Genomic DNA, 20,469 nt, shown 5'->3' with positions numbered 1-20,469 from the left:
CCCCTGTATGCAAAGAGGGGGCTGCCATGAAAATAGCCACAAACAAATTGCCGTGCTGGATGAGTGAAGCTATGTGGTGCATTTTGCAGTGACCTCGTATGTTTGGAGGGTAACCTTGAAAGTTGTTGCCAAATACTAAGGACTGAAGCTTGTTCAAAGGCTACTGGCAACCCTACATGCCAGAAGGGGGCTGCCGTGGTATGGACTACCATGTTGTGAGTGCTGGCAACTTGGCTGGAAGTGCTACAGCAACCCTGTATGCCAGGAGGGGCTGTCGATAAGTAAGTGGTTGTGAGGATCATGCCTCACCTGGGAAATGTGAGCTGTAACATGTAGGTCACCACAAAACAAGGAGGATTGAGACAGAGCTGCCTCAGTGAAACTGAGGAAGACATCAGATGTGCATCACTGAGTCCTGATGAATCCCATGCGGGGAGCACAAGACTTACCATGCCTAAGGAGCACTTCCAGTCTCTGCTGAAGCATGCTGTGTGTGCTCAGGGGAGACACACATTCAGCCGACTCTCCAAACACCAGCGGAGCGGTGTGAGTGCCAGCCAGGGGAACTCCTTGCTGAGGGCACTGTGGCACCAAGACACTTTTGACTATATTAGGAAGATCAGAGTGGGCTCTTGAGTTCAGGCCTACTCGTGATCATTCCCAAGATGCAGCCTCCAGTGAATGGGGAATAAGCCCTACTACATTATAATGAGCTGGAGCACAGGGATTTGCTGATGAAGCACTAGAGCCCCAACTACCGGGGGAAAATTGTGATTGTTTATACATGTTGCAACATTGCTTTGAATGTGTAGAGCTAGAAAAGAAATACTTTTTTATTATAAAACTGAGGTTTTGACTGGTTATTGATTTACTGACACTGCTGTGCTCTCTTTTAGTTATTAGTCGTGTTCACAGACCTGTATTCACACTTCCCCCCAGAGGGAGCTTTGGACTGCTTGACCATAGCTACCACTGAGAGTCAAGTGCAGAAGGGGAACTTGGCCCAGTTGCGCAGAACCCATAGTCGGTCGGGCCCCATGATATTAGGAGTAAAGGCCTCAAACCCCACGGTTGGGCCCAGTAACCCCTGCATGCTCAGTGGCCCTCTGAAAGGAGTTTTGACTATATTCTAGGGCAAGGTTATTAGCAAAGCAATTATTAGGTGTGCTCTGGATGCAAAGGATTATCATGGCTTGGGAAGTCAATACCAGCATCCTGCTGCACCTTGGGAATGACTGAGAGTACCCACTGGTATGAGGTAATTTCCTCCCACTGGTAGAGGAAGAACCTCAATCTTCATCTGAAGTGGGACGTGTGATCAAGGGAAGGAGGTTACTGTTTTAGCCCTGAGGTGCTCGACTGGAGCCATTCTGTCCTTTCTATGGCTGTTACCCATTAACCACCCTGTGTGATGATATTAGGCAGCTGGATGTTCTCAAAGGGAGGGTTCCACTGCTGCCAAGATTGTTTTTTCTCCTGAGACTGTAGCGTTTGACCCACCTCTGAATTGGTTCCTACTTAAGGTGAATCTATGGCTAGGAGGCTGAGGCTAGATGGCATCCACAGACTTTGCAATGTCCTTGTCCTTTTTCATTTTTCAAGCATCTCATCAACCAGGAGGCCAAAGGGATGTCAACCTTCAAAAGGCACTTTAAAGTGTTGCTGTTGCACCTATATAATCTGGGGATCCGGAGCCAAGGGTTCCACAGCAGCAGGATGCATGGCTTTTGCATTCCTACCACTACAAGAGGCAAAAGCCAACCTCCCTCTGCAACAGAATGGCAGACTGGACCGGTATTCAATTGTACTTTTGGGGAATGTTTCATGCAGGTTTATCAAACGGTGGCAAAGTTATTAAGAAAAGTTAAAATGCCTTTTGTATAGAAAGTCTCACCTAAATATACCTACACTAGCACTATCACATGCCAGTGCAGTATCGCGAGAGTGATAGATAGATTTGATTATCTTGGATAATAATATTAACTAATAATAATAAGTGCCACTCTTAGTGGCACTAATTTAATTCACATTTAAAATATGTATTTAACAAGATCTTTATTTCTGCTGCAATGTAATTGTCATGTATAATAACATCTACATCTTGAAATGTTTCTGTTAATTTAGGAGCAAATGTAAAAATTAAAGATCAATGTGGGAGAAATTTTCTGCATTTGACTGTATTGCAGCCTGGAGGTTTCAAACATCTAAATAATGAATTCCTGGAGGTATGTATTATTCACTGTATGTAAAATGCATGTAGAAATTGTTTTTATATGATGAAACTATGTAACATTTATTGAAGTAAACTAAATAAATGTCCATGCTCCTGCTAATTTTCCCTTTTAGCCTACATATTTTCTTCAAGACCATTCTGGTTCTGTTGTCACGCTAGGTATGACTCTGCTAGTTCAGTTAGGTCAACTCTTGCAATAGACCATGTGGGCTCTATTCACAGTAATAGTTTGCCTAGAAGTATTGAAGCAACATGTCTCCTTTTCCTGAATCCTTTGTGTGGATCTTCCATGAAGCATATAGCTGGCCTACTCTGCCAATCCAGCATCAAGGGAGATTAGGTGTGAAAATGAAGATAAGGCAGGGGCAAAAAGGATTTTAATTAGAAATATTAATTGCTACTTTCTAAACAGCAAAGCTTCTCTTTAGGCAGCCTATATGAAATATTTTAATTTGAAGCTTTTTCCTAATATAAGCCTGAAAATTGTCTGTATATCCAAGTGACACTCTGAAGAACAAACCTTTGCAGCCTCATGTAGAACATATGGGCTTTTAGGCATGTTACCAATTTAGGTACAAGAGTTAAAACATGTCCGCCCTGCCCCAGCCCTAAAAACTACCCGTCTCCCCACACTGAGCCCTAAAACCCAGCCCCATGCCCAGTGCCCCCAGCCCTGAAAAATGCCCCTTCCACTGGCCCTGGGCCCTAAAACCCGGCCCCATCCCTAAAAACCACTCTGACCCCCCACTCTGAGGCCTAAAACTGGCCCCCCAGCCCTTAACCCTACTCCCTCACCCTAAAACCCAGCACTAAGCCCCACTTACCCAGTCGTGTGCGTACGTTCCTTCCTCCCCCGTTCCTTCTTGTTCCTCACCCCGCCCATCCGCTCCACATCTAGACCACTGACTGCCTTAACCATGCATGCGTGGTTAAGACATGTGTGGTTAAGGCGTATCTGTGATTCATGCAAGCGTTGTTCTGCTTGCATTGAAACGACACACATGGCTCAGCCATTTCTTCGAAGTACCAGGGGCTCTATTATGTAAAGGGCACACTTTGCCTGTTTGTGCGCAGCACACCATAAAACAGGTGCGCCAGGTGCAAACAGGGAAAGTGCACCCTATTCCATGAAATGTGCAGCCCCAGGGCAGCAGCGAACTCGTGCTGCCCTGGAGGCAGCGCATTCCTGTAAAAAACAGAGTGACTTTTATCGAAGCAGCCCATGTTTCAATGTGCAGGCGGCAACATGCCTACACTTTGAAGGGGGATTAGGGATCTCCTTGCAGGCGGGTGCATTTAGTGACGGCACCTGCCTGCAAGGGTATGTCTGCGGGGTCCATAGGACCCCTTTTCTCCCCTCCAGAGGGCTGCTCTCAGAGGTGAACTGACAGTGTGCCACCTCTTAGGTGCGCTCTGTCAGTGCGCCTCCTGAGAGCTTCTTTGTTTCTGCTTCCACGTCTGTTAGACGACGTGGGCGCAGCCCCTAAAGATAGCACTGGCACTTTATGTGCACCAGCGCTATCTGTATTACAGAAAGGGCAGCTCAAGCATCTGCGGCCCCTTCTGCAATTTCAAAGTGCCCCAGGGACGCGCAAAGCAGGCACAAGTGCCTGTTGCACCCACGGGACACTTATGTAATACAGCCCCAGATGTCGAGAGTACAACATGTGAGGAACATAACTCATCGAATTACAATGGGTTCCTAAGATGTGCTGCTGTAGCAACAGCTCCTTTTTTGCACAAGGGCTGTGCGATGCAAAATGCACGGGGAGCAGCTTCAAAATGTCAATCAGTATAACTGTCCTGTCACAGGTTGACTAGTTTTTCCTCTGATCAGTCACAATTCCCTCTGTTTAAGAATCTTGTGCACTCTTCAGCCACCAGATTGAAGTTGCATAAGAAAAGCAGTCAGCTTTTAACTGGGCGTTAAACACTCAATGAAATTGGCAGCATCAGTAGGAGCCATTATGGGGTATGGTCAAAGACTAGGAAGATGGTCCCCAGAGCAAATACTGAACCTGTATAGGTCAATTTGCTGTGCAAAAATATCCTATGGGGCAGAAGTGTGGGGCTTCATGGATAGCAAAGCACAGCAAATACAGATTGAAGAAAATAAATTCTTGAGAAGAATTCTTAAAGTGCCCCAGAGCGTACCGGCCCACATAATCCATGAAGAAGTGGGAGAACCCTTCATAGAATACCGGATTAAAATCAAGCCGCTACTGGCATGGGTTAAAGTACGGACCAACCCTGAGGCAGCCGTCACAAGACAAATTATACAGGATTGCCTCAAACGAGATAAAGGTAATGCCATACCCTGGTTGAAGTACGTCAAGAACTCACTAGCAGAGATTGATTGTACAGACTTTTTTATACTTCCAGACTCCTTAACCAGTGAGAGCAAAGCTCTGGTGAAAAAACTTTTTCCTGCACGGCTGCAGACACTAAGGGTTGAGAAAGAAAGACACAAATCCACCATCACATCTTACAGTGAACTCACGGCGAAGCAAGGTATGGAACCTTATCTAAGGGTCATGTACAATGCTCAAGATCGCTATGTCATGACCCGATTTAGGCTGAACATGCTCCACCATCTTTTTGCGGTTCCGGCTAGGTTCACTCTCACAGTGGCAGAGAAGGGTACCTGCGGCTGCGATCACAGATCCCCGCAGGATACCCTTCACTTTGTTTTATTGTGCCCGCTTTATACTGCACCAAGACGCAAGTTCCTGGTGGGGATCTTGAAAGACTTAAAGTTTAAACAAGCAAAACTGGCCCTGAAGTTCCTACAGGAAGCAGAGGATGCCTACACACTTTTTTGCATTATAAATTTTATCCGGATGGCACTACGGCTGAGGAACCCTTCACTTTAACACTATTCGACCCCTTTTTTGATAACTGATTGCTGTTCCCCTGGTTCAATGAATTATGATGTGAGATAATTTTAACTTTTATAACTCTTTTTAAAAGAAAAATTTCCTTTTTATTTTGTGTATGTATATTGTGTATGTGCTTTTATGGTGTCTTTTTAAGAACCGAATAAAGAATATAAATTGAACTGGGCGTTGGCCCCTTTGTGCATGGCAGCCAGCAAGATACACTTAGAGCAATCCTCTCCAGAGGTTTCTATCAGGCAGATATGCATTCTGCCCGCAGAAACAAGGCACAGCTTATTTTATTTTTTGCATTCTGTCATCTCTGATGGTGCTCCAAGCATTAAGTGTGATTGCTGAAGAACCTTCACTGATTAAAACTAAACTTTCATTCTTTTATCACCTAAGACTGTTGGTGAAACTACAGAGTTCATGTTGTATGGATTTGGTCCACAGTCTCTATCTTTTGAAATCAGCAGCCGGCCTCCTCAGAACTGGGGTGGGTGTGATGCGAAAAGTGAAGTTTGGGTGTGAATATTAGGAACCAGACAGACTTGTGAATGGCCCCTTTATTAAGCACTGCACTGTTGAGGCAGGCTATATTACACAATGTTAAACATGGATAAGCAGTAGATTTAGCATAAATATCAGGCCAGATGTACTCTAGTGGCTTTAGCGGGCACTGTTTTTTTTTCAGTGGGCCAGAAGATTGGGGGGGGGGGCGGTTTTCCAGTGGTGGGTGCTGGTTTTGTTACTGTGGGCTGGTTTTGCAGCAGTGATGCAATATTGACCCCTGTAACACAAGCAGCAGCACTGCTGCTAGCATAGCCTCTCCCCCGGCAAGTACAGCAGAATTGCCAGGGTTGGTTTGTTTTCCCAGTCCAGCCCTGGATGCACTAATAGCCCATTTGCAAAATGTATTGCTAATTGCGCATTTACTTAATGTGAATAGACTCTGTTAGCAAAAGAACCATTTGGAGGAAGGTTGCAGAATGACTTTTCTAATGAATATTAATTAGGTATGTCGCAATTTGTGACTACCTGTGGTTGGCGGCAAATATTTTGGGCCAGCAAGGGACAGCAGACCACCATCCTTGTGTTTCCATTGCCAAACTAGAAACTTTTTTTTAAAGCACGTCGCATTTCTTAAAGGAAGCAGTGCTGCTTTAAAAAACATAAAGGTTTCACGCTTGGGAAAATATCAAAGAGAGCATGCAATCGTCTTCTGGACCACTGCCTACTCCTCCTGAGGTTGCCAACATGATTCACAAAGGGTAAGGGGTCACAAGTGGATAGTAACTGGTCAATGGTTTGTGACCAGAATTGCCAAAACAAACCATCGACACATACCATAGCCATTCTCAATTTGAAACTCAAATTCCATCCATGCCCCTTCCAAATTGAAGTTTGGTAAGGGTGGCAAAAGCCATTTTCGAGTCGAAATAATGTTTTGCTTCGTACATTAGGAAACGGCATGTTGCTGTCACAACCTCAGTAATTTTGTGAATCGCAGTGTTTACACACACAAAATAGCTTCAAAGATCTGGCCTCTACTGTTGATTCTCCCATACTGAATTACCTACTTTCTGCAAGAAGGAAGCTTTTTGCTCTGTCACAATGGAAGTTAGCAAAAACACTGCCCAATACTTTCCTTTTTGGCGTTTTATTTTCTTCATAAGTTTTCATCCCCTTATCAAATTTCTTCATGTTTGTATTTCTTTCGATCTGTGCCACCATCTTAACTCCCAAATAAATGGCAGTCGAACAAACCCCCTGTATTGGGAGTGTTGATTTATAATTCAGTAGAATCTGAGTTTTATTGATATTCAATTTATAGCCAAATATCTGACCAAACTCTTGTACTTCATCTGTAATCACTTGCATTGCACCCCGGGATCCGTTGAAAACAATGCTATGTCATCAGCATATGCTATGACTTTAAGGGAGTTATCCCCAAGCAAAAAGGGACAGATTACCTGCTGATTTTGAAGATTTGAAACAAAAGACTCTATGTAAAGTGCAAATAAAAGTGGTGATAGGGTGCACCCTTGCCGGGTGCCCCGACGGATCGACAAAAGAATTGATTTTAGGCCTGTATACATTATTTTAGCACTAGATTTGTCGTATAAGGCTTTTATCCAAGTTAGATTTTGCCCCTTGATACCAAAGGCTATAAGTGTGGCCCACAAAAAATCCCACCCCACTCGGCCAAATGCTTTCCCAGAGTGGGGTTGATTGTGTTTTTGCTACATCAAAAGCAGAGACAGCCATATTCACATGTGCAGTTGTGTCTCTCACTTGAATGAAGCTGTGTTGATAAGGCAACACCAGGCTAGGTAATACGGGAGATAGACGATTCCAAGAACCTTTGCAAAAATGTTTGCATCAGCATTGATGAGTGAGATTGGCCGATACGACCCACACTCATCTGCCGGTTTTCTTTTTTTAAGAAAAAAGATGATTTGCGTTATCTTCCACGAGTCAGGAGCCCTGCCTTCTTCACCAATACATCTTATAACCTGACTAATTGGTATCAGTAGTTCTCCAAGAACAGCTCATAAAATTCCAGAGGAATGGCATCATCTACCAGATGGTAAGGAGCTAATTGCTAACTTTATTTCTTCAATTGTAATATCTCTAGCAAGAGAATTAGATGTTTTGTCCTCCACACTTATCAGGTGATTACCTTGTATATAATTAGATATTTCCTCTTGTTTAGGCTGATTTTCTGGATTATATAGCTCTTGATAATAAGCCACAAATTGATCCAATATCTGATTTGGGCATTCATATAATTTGTTATTAATCCCCCTGATCCTCTTTATAGTAGTCTTGGCCCTATCATCTGCTACTCTAAATGCTAAAATCGTACCTATTTTTTCTCCGGTTTAATTATACTCCTCTCCCTGAATGTCTTTTTCAGCGCTGATCTAAGATCAACTGAGATAAACCCCAAATCTTCTATATTTTGAAGCCTCTGGCGACAGCCTCGATATGCTGATTTTCTGGCGTCTGTATAGCTAGTATAGTTGCTTCTATTTTCATTTTCTGCTCCCTATTTTGTCTCAAAATAAATTGCTGGGTTAATCCTCTAGTTATTGCCTTAAAAGTATCCCATACAACTATGAGAGAGGCTGTCCCTATATTTGTTTTAAAGGACTCCTTGAAATGTTCCCTAGTGTGAGTCACAAATTCTTGTTCTGTCAGCAGATATCTGGGAAAGGAGAAAGATTGAGAGCTTTTAAACTAGAGAGAAATCTTAAATGTAAGGAGTGCAGGATTATGGTCTGAAGTGACCCTCAGACATATTTCCATACCGCCAGACCATAGAATGTTGTCTGATACCCAAGCCATGTCAATTCTCGAATAGAGCTTGTGGGGGGCAGAATAATACGTATAACCTGCTATATTGGGATAGAGGGTCCTCCAGACATCCTTAATTACATGCAGGCCTTCCAGCTCCCGTGTCCTCTGCATCCTTTGAGAAGCCCCTCGCTTGTGGTGTCTATCCCATAATCAATTATACAATTAAAATCACCCATCACCAACCACACCCCCTCCCAGTTTCATAATTCCAAAGTCACTGCCTCTATTATAGTGGGATTGTCTGAATTGGGGCCATACAATGAGCAAAAGATGTACTTTTTACCTGCTATTTTCAATTGAGCGATAGCCCATCTACACCCTTTATCGGATTGCGTCCTACAAATTTCTGCTCCAAAATGTTTACTTTTCAAAATGGCTACACCCCGAATAGACACAGTTTGTGCTGAGCTTACTATCACTTAGAAACCTAAATGTCTCAAAAAGCCTCTGTCTTTTTAAGAAAAATGTGTTTCTGATACCATAACTATATGAGGGGTTTGCATTTTTAGTTCTTCCGCAACTAACTGTCTCTTGATCTTGCTGGCCAGCCACGTTCCAAGCTAAGCACTTAATCATTAGCATCTCCGTATTTTTTCTCCTCTACCTTTTCTGCTATCTACCTTGAGTAGCTTTAAGTTATTTCCCTTATTACTTTCCCTCATACATGTAAATTTACTTTTTTTTCCTTTATCCCTACAGTTGTGTTGACTTTTTCCACTTTTACCCACCCCAGTAACCCTCTCCGCCACCATCACCCCTAGCCCCTCCACCCACCCCCCTATCATCTAGAGGAAGAATCTTCCCCTTCTTCCTACTGCTGGTGACTTGCCAGCTAACTGGAACCCTGCTACACCAGTGACTGCAGAGAAATCCTGACCCCCTGTCCTGATTAACAAAGAGGAGCAAATAAGAACCATTAATCCGTTACATTTTTCCCCTCCTCAATAGCATACACAGCATATTTAGCCTATTCAACTTATTCAGCACATCAAGATTAGATAAAAAACAAAAAAAGAGAGAAACCGTGAAAAGATAAAAAAAAGGAAAAAAAAGGATAAGCATCAGAAACCCCCCCACTCTTTCTGACCAACTTAGAAACCTAACGTATAAGCTAACATATAAACTACAGTTTTCATCCTAGCTCTGATCAGCCCCGTCTTTCTGCCATTTTAGTAAAACTTCCTTTGCTTCTGATTCAGAAGAGAAAGAAAATGTTTGACCACCCTTTATAATTTTCAGACGAGCTGGTTCTTGTAAAAAAACTTGTGCCCTGCCAGGTTTTAGTGGATCAATTAACTGTCTCAACCGCCATCTCCTATCCATTGTTGCCTTACAAAAGTCAGACCGAAAGAAGATCGATAAAGCTTCCAGTATGACCGGTGTTCGTGGGCTCGCTTTTAAAAAAACCTCTTGTCGCAACAGATAATTCCCAAAATAGATCACAAAAGGCCTCGGATAGCGATCATCCTTCCGACGTTGCATCAGGGGTAGTTTATGGGCCCTCTGAATCTGACAATTGCAGTCCTAATCTATAAGGTCCGGAAAGGCCTTCTGCATAATCTGCACTATGAACCTTCTAGGATCTGCACCCTCTTTCGATTCAGGAATTCCAAATCATTTTAAGTTTTGTCTCCTTTGCCGATTTTCCAGGTCTTCAAGTTTAAGTTGCATAGTAACTACTTGATCATTGTGTTGCTGTGTTAAGTTTACATCTTTAACTGTGACCTCCTCAATTGAGACCACTCTTTGCTGCAATTCTGTTATTTCGCAAGCCATTTCCACAACTTTCCCAGTTACCTCCTTCATGGATTGTTGGATATTATAATTGTCTGCTCTAATTTGGGCGAAGAGCTTGTGTATCTCTTCTCTCTGATCTTTTAAGGCTTGCAAAATCAATGACAGAGTTGAAGTATCCTTTTCCTTTTCCAAAGCACTCCTTTGAGAGTCTTCTGCCGCACTTGAAAAGTAATTCGATTGAAGTGTGCCGAGTGAGGCAGATACAATAGATAGCCCGGTGTGATCTAAATCATCAGATCTCTTCAGTGTTGTACAGGGCTCCGAATCTAAATCTAGATCAGTTTCTGAATAGCTTACTCCCCTTGTGGTCTTAACAGCCATGGCAGCATTGTCTGTTAGACCTACATCAGATATTCTTGAAATCACAGTCCTTATCCCTCCTTTTGACTGAACCCACTTCCGCATGGGGCTGTTAACTGATGAGCCATTTGCTTGTATCTTTTTTTTACTACCTGAGCCCACGCTAGATATGCTCAGATTCTTCCTTTTGTGTCTTTGATGTTTTTAATTTTTGGGATTTTTTTTTATGTTACTGAAGAGGCCCTCTACCTTTCCCTTGCATTTGTCGGGGGTTGTTGCCCCATTCCTACATCAGCAGGGGATATGTTTTGAGCTTGACCTTCTTCCTGAACAGAACCGAATAGTCCATTATAAGGAATTATAGTGGGAGTTAAAGCAGTAATGGTTATATCATACGAGTCCACATTGCAGTTAGAGTTCTCCATGTTTTCTTCCGATAGCATATTGCCATCACATACTCTGCCAATCTTGTTGTCCTTCGCATTATCGTTCTGGCTATTTTCGGCACCATGCCCGCTTAGATCTGAATCTACAAGCAAAAGAGCTCCTTGCGCCTTTGCGGGGTCAAGACTAATTGCCACATGGTCTTTAATGTTTTTGCTGTCTTCCCTAGAACTTCTAAGGTGCCCCCATTTTACAGGGTTTCAGCCCCACCTATTACAGTGGTTGTTATCGGCAGCAACCCCCATCTGTATCTTGGCACAGCTCCTCTCTAATCACAATTGCAGAGCGCACATTATCACCTCTATCATGCTCCAAACAGAATGACTTGGTGATTATTTCAACTAGTTTGCTGCTATTTGCGGATTCCATGTCAGTCAGTATCACTCCCCAGTAACTCGACTCATTTTTTGGAGTGTAAGAATCGAAGTACCAGCTTTCCCTGGCCTGCGGTGTGCTTCGTGCTCTTTGCCCTAGCCGTCTCAGCCTTCTCAGTTGCGTGCTCACCCCAGCATCTCCACACTCGCACTCACCGGTAAGCGGCTCTTAGCTCGGGTTCCTCTGGCCGGATTTTTTTGCGGGGCCATTCCTGAAGCTTGGGCAAATGCCTGTGTTTGCAATCCGAAGCAGAGGCAGCAGTTAGCAGACCGCTGAGCTACTAGGCATACAGCCACATAAGCCAGCAGCGAGCATGGCGAACACCTGAGTCCAGTCCCTACTACCTCCTGCTTCTGAGGCTCTAGGCTGTAGATTGCAAGCCGCTAACAGAACGCCGTCGCGGAGGTCAGGTTTACAGAGATGAATTTCAGGCCCAGACTCCTGGTTCCAGAGCCCCATGTAAGTCCAGTTGAAACAAATACTCTTGTGTTCTGTTTTCTCTCCTTATCTTGCTCCTCCGTAATTCGCGGTCTAGTTATTGTTTTTTGCTAATTTCTGATTTCTTCAGCATCCTTCAACAACTCTCTTGCATAGAGCTGCCACGAAGAGAAGTACGGGAGTCACGGAGTACTCAGCGGTCACACCATGCACAGGTTCACAGTGAAAGTGTCAGTCCGCCATCTTGCTCCTCCATGTTTCTTTTTTCCATAATACCTTTTTGCATTTTTGAATAACCTTGCAAGCTTTTCAAATTGCTTAAATATACTGATGTTTGGTATAATTGTTGCATGAATACTATGCATGCATTTTCTCTGACAGAGTTCTTGCCGATTAAGATGAGCATTCAAGTGGGAACCTATGATTCTTCCCAGAAACCATTTTACCTTTGCTTGGTCTTCATGTCAAGACTGTGACTTCTTTCTTTGCCAGTTTAACACTCCAATTCCTCAAAGATACCTACTAAAATTGTATCATTATGTCATAATATAACTAGCAGAAATATTAAGCAAATCCATAAATTTTGCAAAAGCTAAAGAAACCTTACATTTGCCATATTTTTGCACCGTAATTTTACCTTCAATTTGTTGTCGAGATGACCAAAATCAATTCAGAAATTTTCAGAATTAAGTATTGTTTAAAAACATACTGGTTTGTAAATCTTAACTAAAGTTCCTTCACTTTGCAACCACACTAGCTTCCCTTTTATATACAGCACAATATCTATAAAATGGGCATTTCCAAGATTTAGTCAGGCATATTGTCTTACAAATAGCTGGGCACTGTTCATTGTGTGTTAGTTTAAGGGTTACTATTTGATTTAGTTACGTTTAATTTTGATTTTACATGCTTTATGAGAATTGTTGTCATGTTATTTCAGTGCTCACATTGCCATAATGATAATATGGTAGTTGCTAATTGGTATATTTAGCATAACATAACACTGTTGATACCTTTGCAATGCAGAGCTGGCCTACATATTGAAGGAAATGAGATCCACACATTTAAACTCCCTTGATGTTTTTGACTACCTGATTATATACTTTTGCTTTGAGTGGGTGTCACTGAGTTTCATTCACAGAATTCCGTGGAAATGGACTGAGAGTGATAACCACTAGTAACCACCTTTTAGAGAAGTGGAGAAGTGTGGCTCACTGGTTAGAGGAGGCAGACCTGGAAGCAGAGGTCAACCCGGGACCAGGGTTCAATTCCCGGCTTGGTGGGGTCTTGAGTCCTAAAAATGTCCATGGACTCGAAAATTCTCGCTCCGGTGCCTACTCAATTCACGGGTTCACACTCTGCGACTCTGGGCAATAGCTTGCTTAATCTCCACAACGGCCCCTGGTGGCGGGATGCCTGGCTTTCACCTTGCGGATACCCCTCCGGGGTTATCTCACAGGGGAATACCAGGACGGGTTCCCTTAGCAAGCGCTTAGAAACCGGTCGGTGATTTGCGCTATATAAATTCCTGTACATTTACATTTTAAGATGGGCTTATGTGACCATGTGAGCACACACATGTGAGCATGTGTGCAGTATGAGCGTATGAGAATAACTAGCTCAGTCTGATATCTGTGCACAGGTAGCTTGAAGCAGAATGAACACTTCAGGGTTTGATGTTGACCTGTTGTACGCCTTAAAATAAGAGTGCCCTGCTTAGTGTACATCTGTAATGTTTAATCAAAACACTGTGTGCCTTACTGATTTACACATTATGGGCAAGATCTGTCCCACTCCACAGTTTCACCATATGTGGGCCTGGGGAGACAAATAAGGTTTCAATCTTAGAGTAAACATGTTGCTCCATGTAACTTTTGTGATAACTGTAATCCTTTTGGCACTTGTAGAATTATTATATTTCCATGGTTCAAGCCTTTGTCTCCCTGAGTGAAGACAGTCAGAAGATTCCTGCATCATGGGGCACCAGTAATGTTTACAAAGATCACTAGATCCACAGTACAATTGTTGGAAAGGTTTCTTATGCAACATACTGTTTTCACATTGCAGATTTGGGCAACCCACATGTCCGTGAGATTACACTGGATAGTTTCAACATTATTGATTATTTTGGATATTATGCATGAGTTGGTTGCTTAAATGAGCACATATATGGTAGTCATGGTGTATTTATATGATTACTTGAATATGTCAAGATATATCTACGATGTGAAACCAGTATGTTGCACAATAAACCTTTCCAACAATTGAACCGTGGATCTAGTGATCCAACAAACTAAATATAATAAAATAACACAACTTGATAGGAAAGTCATGATTAGGCATGATAGGTGGATTCTGTGGAAGACTAAATGCATCGCATCCACAAGGATGGTATGCCACAGAGACAAATGCATAACTACTCTGTGGCATCAAATCAAATCATTTTAGCGTAGTTATGCAAGTGTGGTCTACTGAACTGTGTCCTGACCCTGACATGGTGACGGAGTGGGCAAAGAACTCAAAAGACTGCTATAATACTATGATGACAATCCTAATTTATTATGCCTTAAATGATCACACAAAACCATTAAAAGAATTTGACAAACTCACAGCTGAACTGGTCAGTATGGTTTCAAACAAAGCATTGGATGAGTTTACCATTAGCTTACAAACACATCTAGCTAAAACAAAGGAAAAAAGAAAAAGAAAAAACTAAGAAAATTCATACATGATTTCAAAGAGTATCAAACTGGAAGGACCTTGACCTTTCTTAGGAAGTAATACCACATGTTTACTGATGGGAAAACTGAATAGCAACTTCCCACGAAGAATAACATTCACCAGATGACCTCAGAACCTGAGGAAAGTGCCGAATCAGACAGCAACATGTCAGATGTTTCTGAAACCACACTTACACATGGCCTTCAACATGCAGCAATCCCAACAGGCAGAATTTATCAAAGCTATTCCAGATGCTTAATCAGGGAAGGACAAGCACCAGACAACCAACACAACCAATGTGGTACATTTGTCTAATCATGAGCTATCTACAGCAGAGATTGAACTCTTCTCTTTATGGCTCTCCTTTTGTCTGTCTAGTATCTTGAATTACATTTACATTAGAATTGATTTGCAAATCTGCAAACGTGATTAGTTCTTAAAGAATCATAGAACTTTACTGTAAAAACCAAAAGGTTACAGGGACGTTATAGTTAGGATCAGGTTTCACTCGTACAAAACAGGTAAAATTTAGCAGTTATAGTTAGCTGAGCTAACTATAACTCATGCCTCTGCAATGCACTGGTTATGACCTCAAATATTGCATCACTCATGACATGGTCAGTGACATCTCAAATGACATCACCATTAAATTAATATATATTAAAACTGAAAAATGTTTAAATAATTACCTAATTAAAAAATGAATTAACAATGAAAACAAATTACAATAAAATAAATATATTTCTGATTTAAGTAACTTACTACTCTATTTCTCTACAACCCCAACAACCTGCTCCTACAATATAAATTACTAATAAAAAATAAATACAAAATAAAATTGCAAATTATATTTAACAAAATCAATATTTATACCATCAGTAGTAACACATCAATCAAGTTCATCAAGTTGGATTTGTAGAGCATGGCTATTCCCCTGTTAGGGTATCCAGACATGGTGTTCTTGCTTTGGTCAGTGGAAAAGCCAGGTCTTGAGTCCTTTTCTGAATTCTGGGAGGGAGGGTTATGTCTAGAGATGTAGGGGAATGTTGTTTCAGGAGTTGGTGGCGAGGTAAGTCAAGGAGCTTCCTCCACTGTTGCTTTCACAGATGCAGAGGGTGAGAAAAGCGGAGGGTGGAGGAGAACAGCTGTCTGGGGGGTTGGTGGGAGTTCAGGCTGTGGTTTATGTATGCTGCTCCTTGTTCATGGAGGGCCTTGTAGCCGTGTGTCAGCAGCTACAATTAGCATCTTTTCTGGATGGGGAACCAGTGGAGTTCTTGAGGTGGGGGGTGATGTACGTCCATTTGGGGAGGTCAAAAGTTAGCCTGGCAGCTGAGTTCTATATCACCTGTAGTTTCTTTGCGAGTGGGATGGTGAGTCCTGCATAGAGTGCATTGCATTAGTCCAGCTGTCTGGTGACTAGGGCTTGAATGAGGGCTTTCCCGGCGCTGATAAGGAGCCATCTGCAGACCTTTCGGAGTATGAGGAGGATGTGGAAGCAGGGGGAGGCAACTGTTTTGATCTGGCATTTCATGGTGAGTTTATTCTCCAGGATGATGCCAAGGTTGTATGCGTGGTCTGTCTGTTTAGGTTTGGGTCTGAGTTCTGGGGGACCCAGGTGTCGTTCCACGGGGAGGGAGTGCTCCCAAAATTCAACACCTTTATCTTGTATGTGAAGAGCTTCAGACAGTTGGTCTTCATCCAGTCGGCAACACTCGTTATGCAGTTTTGGAGGTTGGTCATAGAGGTAGAGGGGACTTTTGAGAGAGAATGAGCTGTATGTTGTCTGCATAGGAAATTATGTTGAGGCCATGGGTTCTGATGATGTTGGCCAGGGGCATCATGCATGGGTTGAACAGGGTGGGGCTGAGGGATAAGCTTTGAGGGATTCCGCAGACGATGCTCTTGGATTCTGAAATAAAGAGGGGTAGGCGGAATTTCTGGGCTCATCCTGTGAGGAAGGATGTGATCCATTTGAGTGCATCTCCCTGGATCCCAAAGTGGCAAAGTCTCCTTTTGAGGGTGTGGTGGGCTACGGTGTCAAACGCTGCTGAGAGGTAAAGGAGGTTCAGAGGAATTGTTTCTCCCCAATCGAGGAGGGTCATGATGTCATTGGTGACAGCAATAAGGGCAGTCTTGGTGCTGTGGTTGGCACAGAAGCTGGTTTGGGAGGTGTCCAGCAGGTTGTTGCTCTACATGCATTCAGTGAGTTGATGGTTGATGGCCTTCTTGAGGACTTTGATGGATAAGGGGAGCAAAGAGATGGGGCGGTAGTTCTTGAGTTTGCTCGGATCTATGTAGGGCTTCCTGGGGAGAGGTCTGACTTCTGCATGTTTCCATTGGTCAGGGAAGGTGGCTGTGATGATGGATGAGTAAGTTGAGGTAGGAGGTGAGTTCACAGCAGATTACTTTGCTCCTGAGGTTGAAGAGGTGGTGGGGCTAGCGTCCATTGGTGGTCCAGAGTAGATGGAGCTCATGATGACTGTGGTGCTCTATGTGGTGAGTTGTTGCTATGCAGTGAGTGGATGGTCAGGGTTGGTGTTCAATGGCGTGAGGAGGCTGTCATTGTCAGTGGGTTGGGGTTCGAAGTTTCTGTAGATGGTGGCTATCTTGTTGTGGAAAAAGACTGCTGGGGTGCTGCAGATTTCCTGGGAAGGGACAATCATGTTCTTGGTGGCTGACTGGCATGAGAATTCTCTGACAATGTTGAAGAGCTCCTTGCTGTAGTTGGGGCTGGCTTCTATGTGGTCCACTAGGGTTCATCTTTTCAATCTTTCCGGCTTTGATGGTATTTGTTGAGGGTTGACTTGAAAGTGGGTCATTCTGTTGGATCGTTGCTGGTATGCCACCATCTTTCTAGGTGTTTGCATTTGTGTTTCATGGTCCTGATTTCTGGTGTGTACTAGCTGGGTTGTTTAATGGATTTCTTGATCTTGGCAGACTTGATAGGGGAGACTCTGTTGGCTCAATTGGTGATCAAGGATAAGAAGTTCTTGACAACCTACTCCAGGTTAGTTGCAGGGTGATGATATTAAGGGGCATATTACCAAAACTAGCGATATTTATCGCTAAATGGTCTTAGCGAGTTTTTTTTTATCACCAAGCATCGCCGGATATTATCGCAGAGATAACTTGCTACTACCAACGTTTATCTCTAAAGCGATAAAATATCAGGCCATAGAGTCGAAATGCGTGAATAATGCTGAGAATACAGCGATATTCACGCATTAACGCTAATAGGGTCTTAGCCATAATATCCACCTCCCATTGGATATAATGGCTAAGAACTGGTCTGAGCTGGCGTTAGCTTTTGGAGATATTCGCGTTTAGTGTGAATATTTCCTTTGCTACGCCCGCTTTGATAATCGGCGATAGCCATGTTAGGGACTGTTTTTAGTCGCTAACAGGTTGGGTACGCCCACTTTGCATGTCATTATCGCTATAAAATGTGTGTAACAAATCCTAGGCAATCACAATGTTGACAAAGGGAACAAGTGAAAACTGGAGGACATAAAGGAACATACTCTATAATAAAACCATATACTGTTTAATAAACAATTATATTAAAATATAAATACAAACAAAATTCATATTCAACATAATATATGCACAAAGAAATACAGAAGGTAATAGGACCGTAATATAAAACCAATTTACAAAAAATTCAAATAAAACACACACAATTAATAATAAAAGTGGCAATAAATATCGCTGACATGCAAAGCGGGCCCCAAACCGCTCGCTATCGCCTACAAGCTGTTGCTAACTGCTGTTAGCGACAGCTTGCTAATAGAGCGAAAGAATTATCACAGCTTAGCCGCCGAAAACGGCTGCTAAAGCGGCGATAATCTCTTATCGCCCTCCTTGATAATATGCCCCTAAGTGTGTCCGCCCATTGGATCTCTGTGACTTTGTTCCATCTGTGGTGGGAGGAGCTGAGAGGCTTGGTGGTGGTGCCTGAGGAACCTGCATTGGGGAAGTAGATGATAGGGTAGTCAGTCCAGGTGAGTACAGTGACATGACTGTACTTGACTTGTCGCTGGCAGCAAAGATACAGTCAAACATCTGTCCTGCAGTGTGTGATTGGTTGGTGACCAGTTGGGTGAGGTCAATGTTGTTTATGCTGTACAGGAGGCTGGCAGTGTTTATGCCTTTGTGGTCATTGAGATAGAAGTTCAGGTCACAGAGGAAGATGTAGTGCTTGGAGTCGATGGAGGGTGGGGCAATTAATTTGGGAATGGCATTGCAAACGCCTAGGCCTGGTGCTGGGGGGTCTGTAGCCAAGGATATCTCTGATGGTCATTCTGCCGTCTACGTGGAGTTGGAAATTGAGATGTTTCATGATTGGTGTGGTGTCATCTTCATTGGTAGTGCGATGGATGGTTTCCTTGTGTATTATGGTGATGCCACCTCTGTGTTTGTTGGTGAGGTTGTAATGTTTCATCTTGTAGTTGTTGGGCAGCATGATAGCGATATCGAGGTGCAGGAGGGGTTGATAAAGGTAACATTGGGGTGAGGGTGGTGATGGTTTTCTAGATTTGGGTGACGTGCTTTGTAGAGTGATCGGGCATTGAGCAGCATAGCCGTGAAGTAGTTCCGGGCGGTTGACGTAGAAGCAGTGGGTGTGGTGATGGCTTCTTTGTGGACAGTAGGATTTGTACCTGGTGAGGCAGTAGCAGCAGGTTAAAGGTCCTACTGTTGATCTAGGCGATGTGAGGCACCAGTTGTTGTTGTGGTGTCTGAAGTCTAGAGGTAGGAGTTCTGCAGAGGAGTATCAGTGGGTGGCCGGATGGCCAGGGTTTCTGGCGCTGGGTGCAGTCCAGGCACAGAAGGGCACAAACCGGCTTGTCTTTCGGATACCCGCTGCGCACATATGAGGCAGGCCATGCTACGGCCTCCATTAAGTAGGTCCTGGGAGAGGGATGGGGCATGGGTGGCAGGAAACCGTAGAAATGAATTGGCAGGAAAGGAGTGGACGGGAAAGAGCGAGCAGCTCCTAAAACAGCACATCACAATGTAAAAACACACCCTAAATTAGCAAAACAACTAAATTAGCGCAAAGACGACTACAAAGTAAAAAAGAGACAGCAGTGAACAAATGAGCTTGAACTTGAACAAAAACGAAGAGTCAGCACACACCCAAATTAACACACAACTAAATTGGATATATATATCAATGGAAAAGGTTACCCTGATGCGAGAACCAGCCTGCAGCAGAGTCCAGAGTAAAAATTTCTTCCTAACGCATTTCAAAGCATGAGCTGCTTCTTCTTCAGAGGAAAGTCACAAACAAATGAAAATGCTGCCCAAAGCACTTCAGCACATGCGTTGAGTATGCTGGTGCTTGTTGTCATCATCACAGGTGCTTGTATTACCCTTGTGGGTTTCGTTATAGAGTGGCCAGTAATAGTCATTAAAATACCCCAATGGACATCCGGGGTGAGACAGCAGGTCCTTTAACCTTTCTCACCCCTGCTGTGCCAATAATTGGATGCAAAATCTTTCACTCCTAAGGCCCCATGAGCCTGAGGTGGCCAGTTCTCTGCGGCCAGGCTGCCGCACACAAAACCAAGAAAAAGGTTGCCCTGATGCGAGAACCAGCCTGCAACAGGGTGGCTTAACACAAGTACTTGACATATATATATTCATAAATTAATATATGTATATATTAATATATTAACTATAACGCATTAAAATAATTTTAAAAAGCACTATTCTTTACAACTATATACTGAGAATAATATTTAACACAGCAATATTTCTAAAGCGATATTACTTATCCCCCAAAAATATATTTTTGACAGCAATGTTCTATACCACAATATTTTTGCATCACATCATTTGTTTCTGATAATCATTTGTTCTGATATTTTGAACTTGATATTTTGTCTAAACACTGACAATCTGCAAGGTATTACGTGCCCA

The 20,469-nt window shown here is 43.1% G+C and overlaps 1 protein-coding gene across 4 annotated transcripts in view; it reads left to right on the top strand.

The window, feature by feature from the left end:
- Window positions 1–20,469, top strand: part of TRPA1 (transient receptor potential cation channel subfamily A member 1) — a 913,216-nt gene that overhangs the window by 581,115 nt on the left and 311,632 nt on the right. For all 4 annotated transcript variants that reach the window (XM_086965876.1, XM_086965877.1, XM_086965878.1 and 1 more), the window contains exon 11: window positions 2,125–2,225. In XM_086965876.1, coding sequence (XP_086822002.1) covers window positions 2,125–2,225 — 101 coding nt within the window. The remainder of the gene's footprint in view (window positions 1–2,124; window positions 2,226–20,469) is intronic.

The sequence above is a fragment of the Lissotriton vulgaris genome, chromosome 4_1 (genome assembly GCF_964263255.1).
Source record: "Lissotriton vulgaris chromosome 4_1, aLisVul1.2, whole genome shotgun sequence".
NCBI classification, from domain to species: domain Eukaryota; kingdom Metazoa; phylum Chordata; class Amphibia; order Caudata; family Salamandridae; genus Lissotriton; species Lissotriton vulgaris.
The sequence above is the reverse complement of the archived record's forward strand: the minus strand, read 5'-3'. Positions and strand labels throughout refer to the sequence as shown.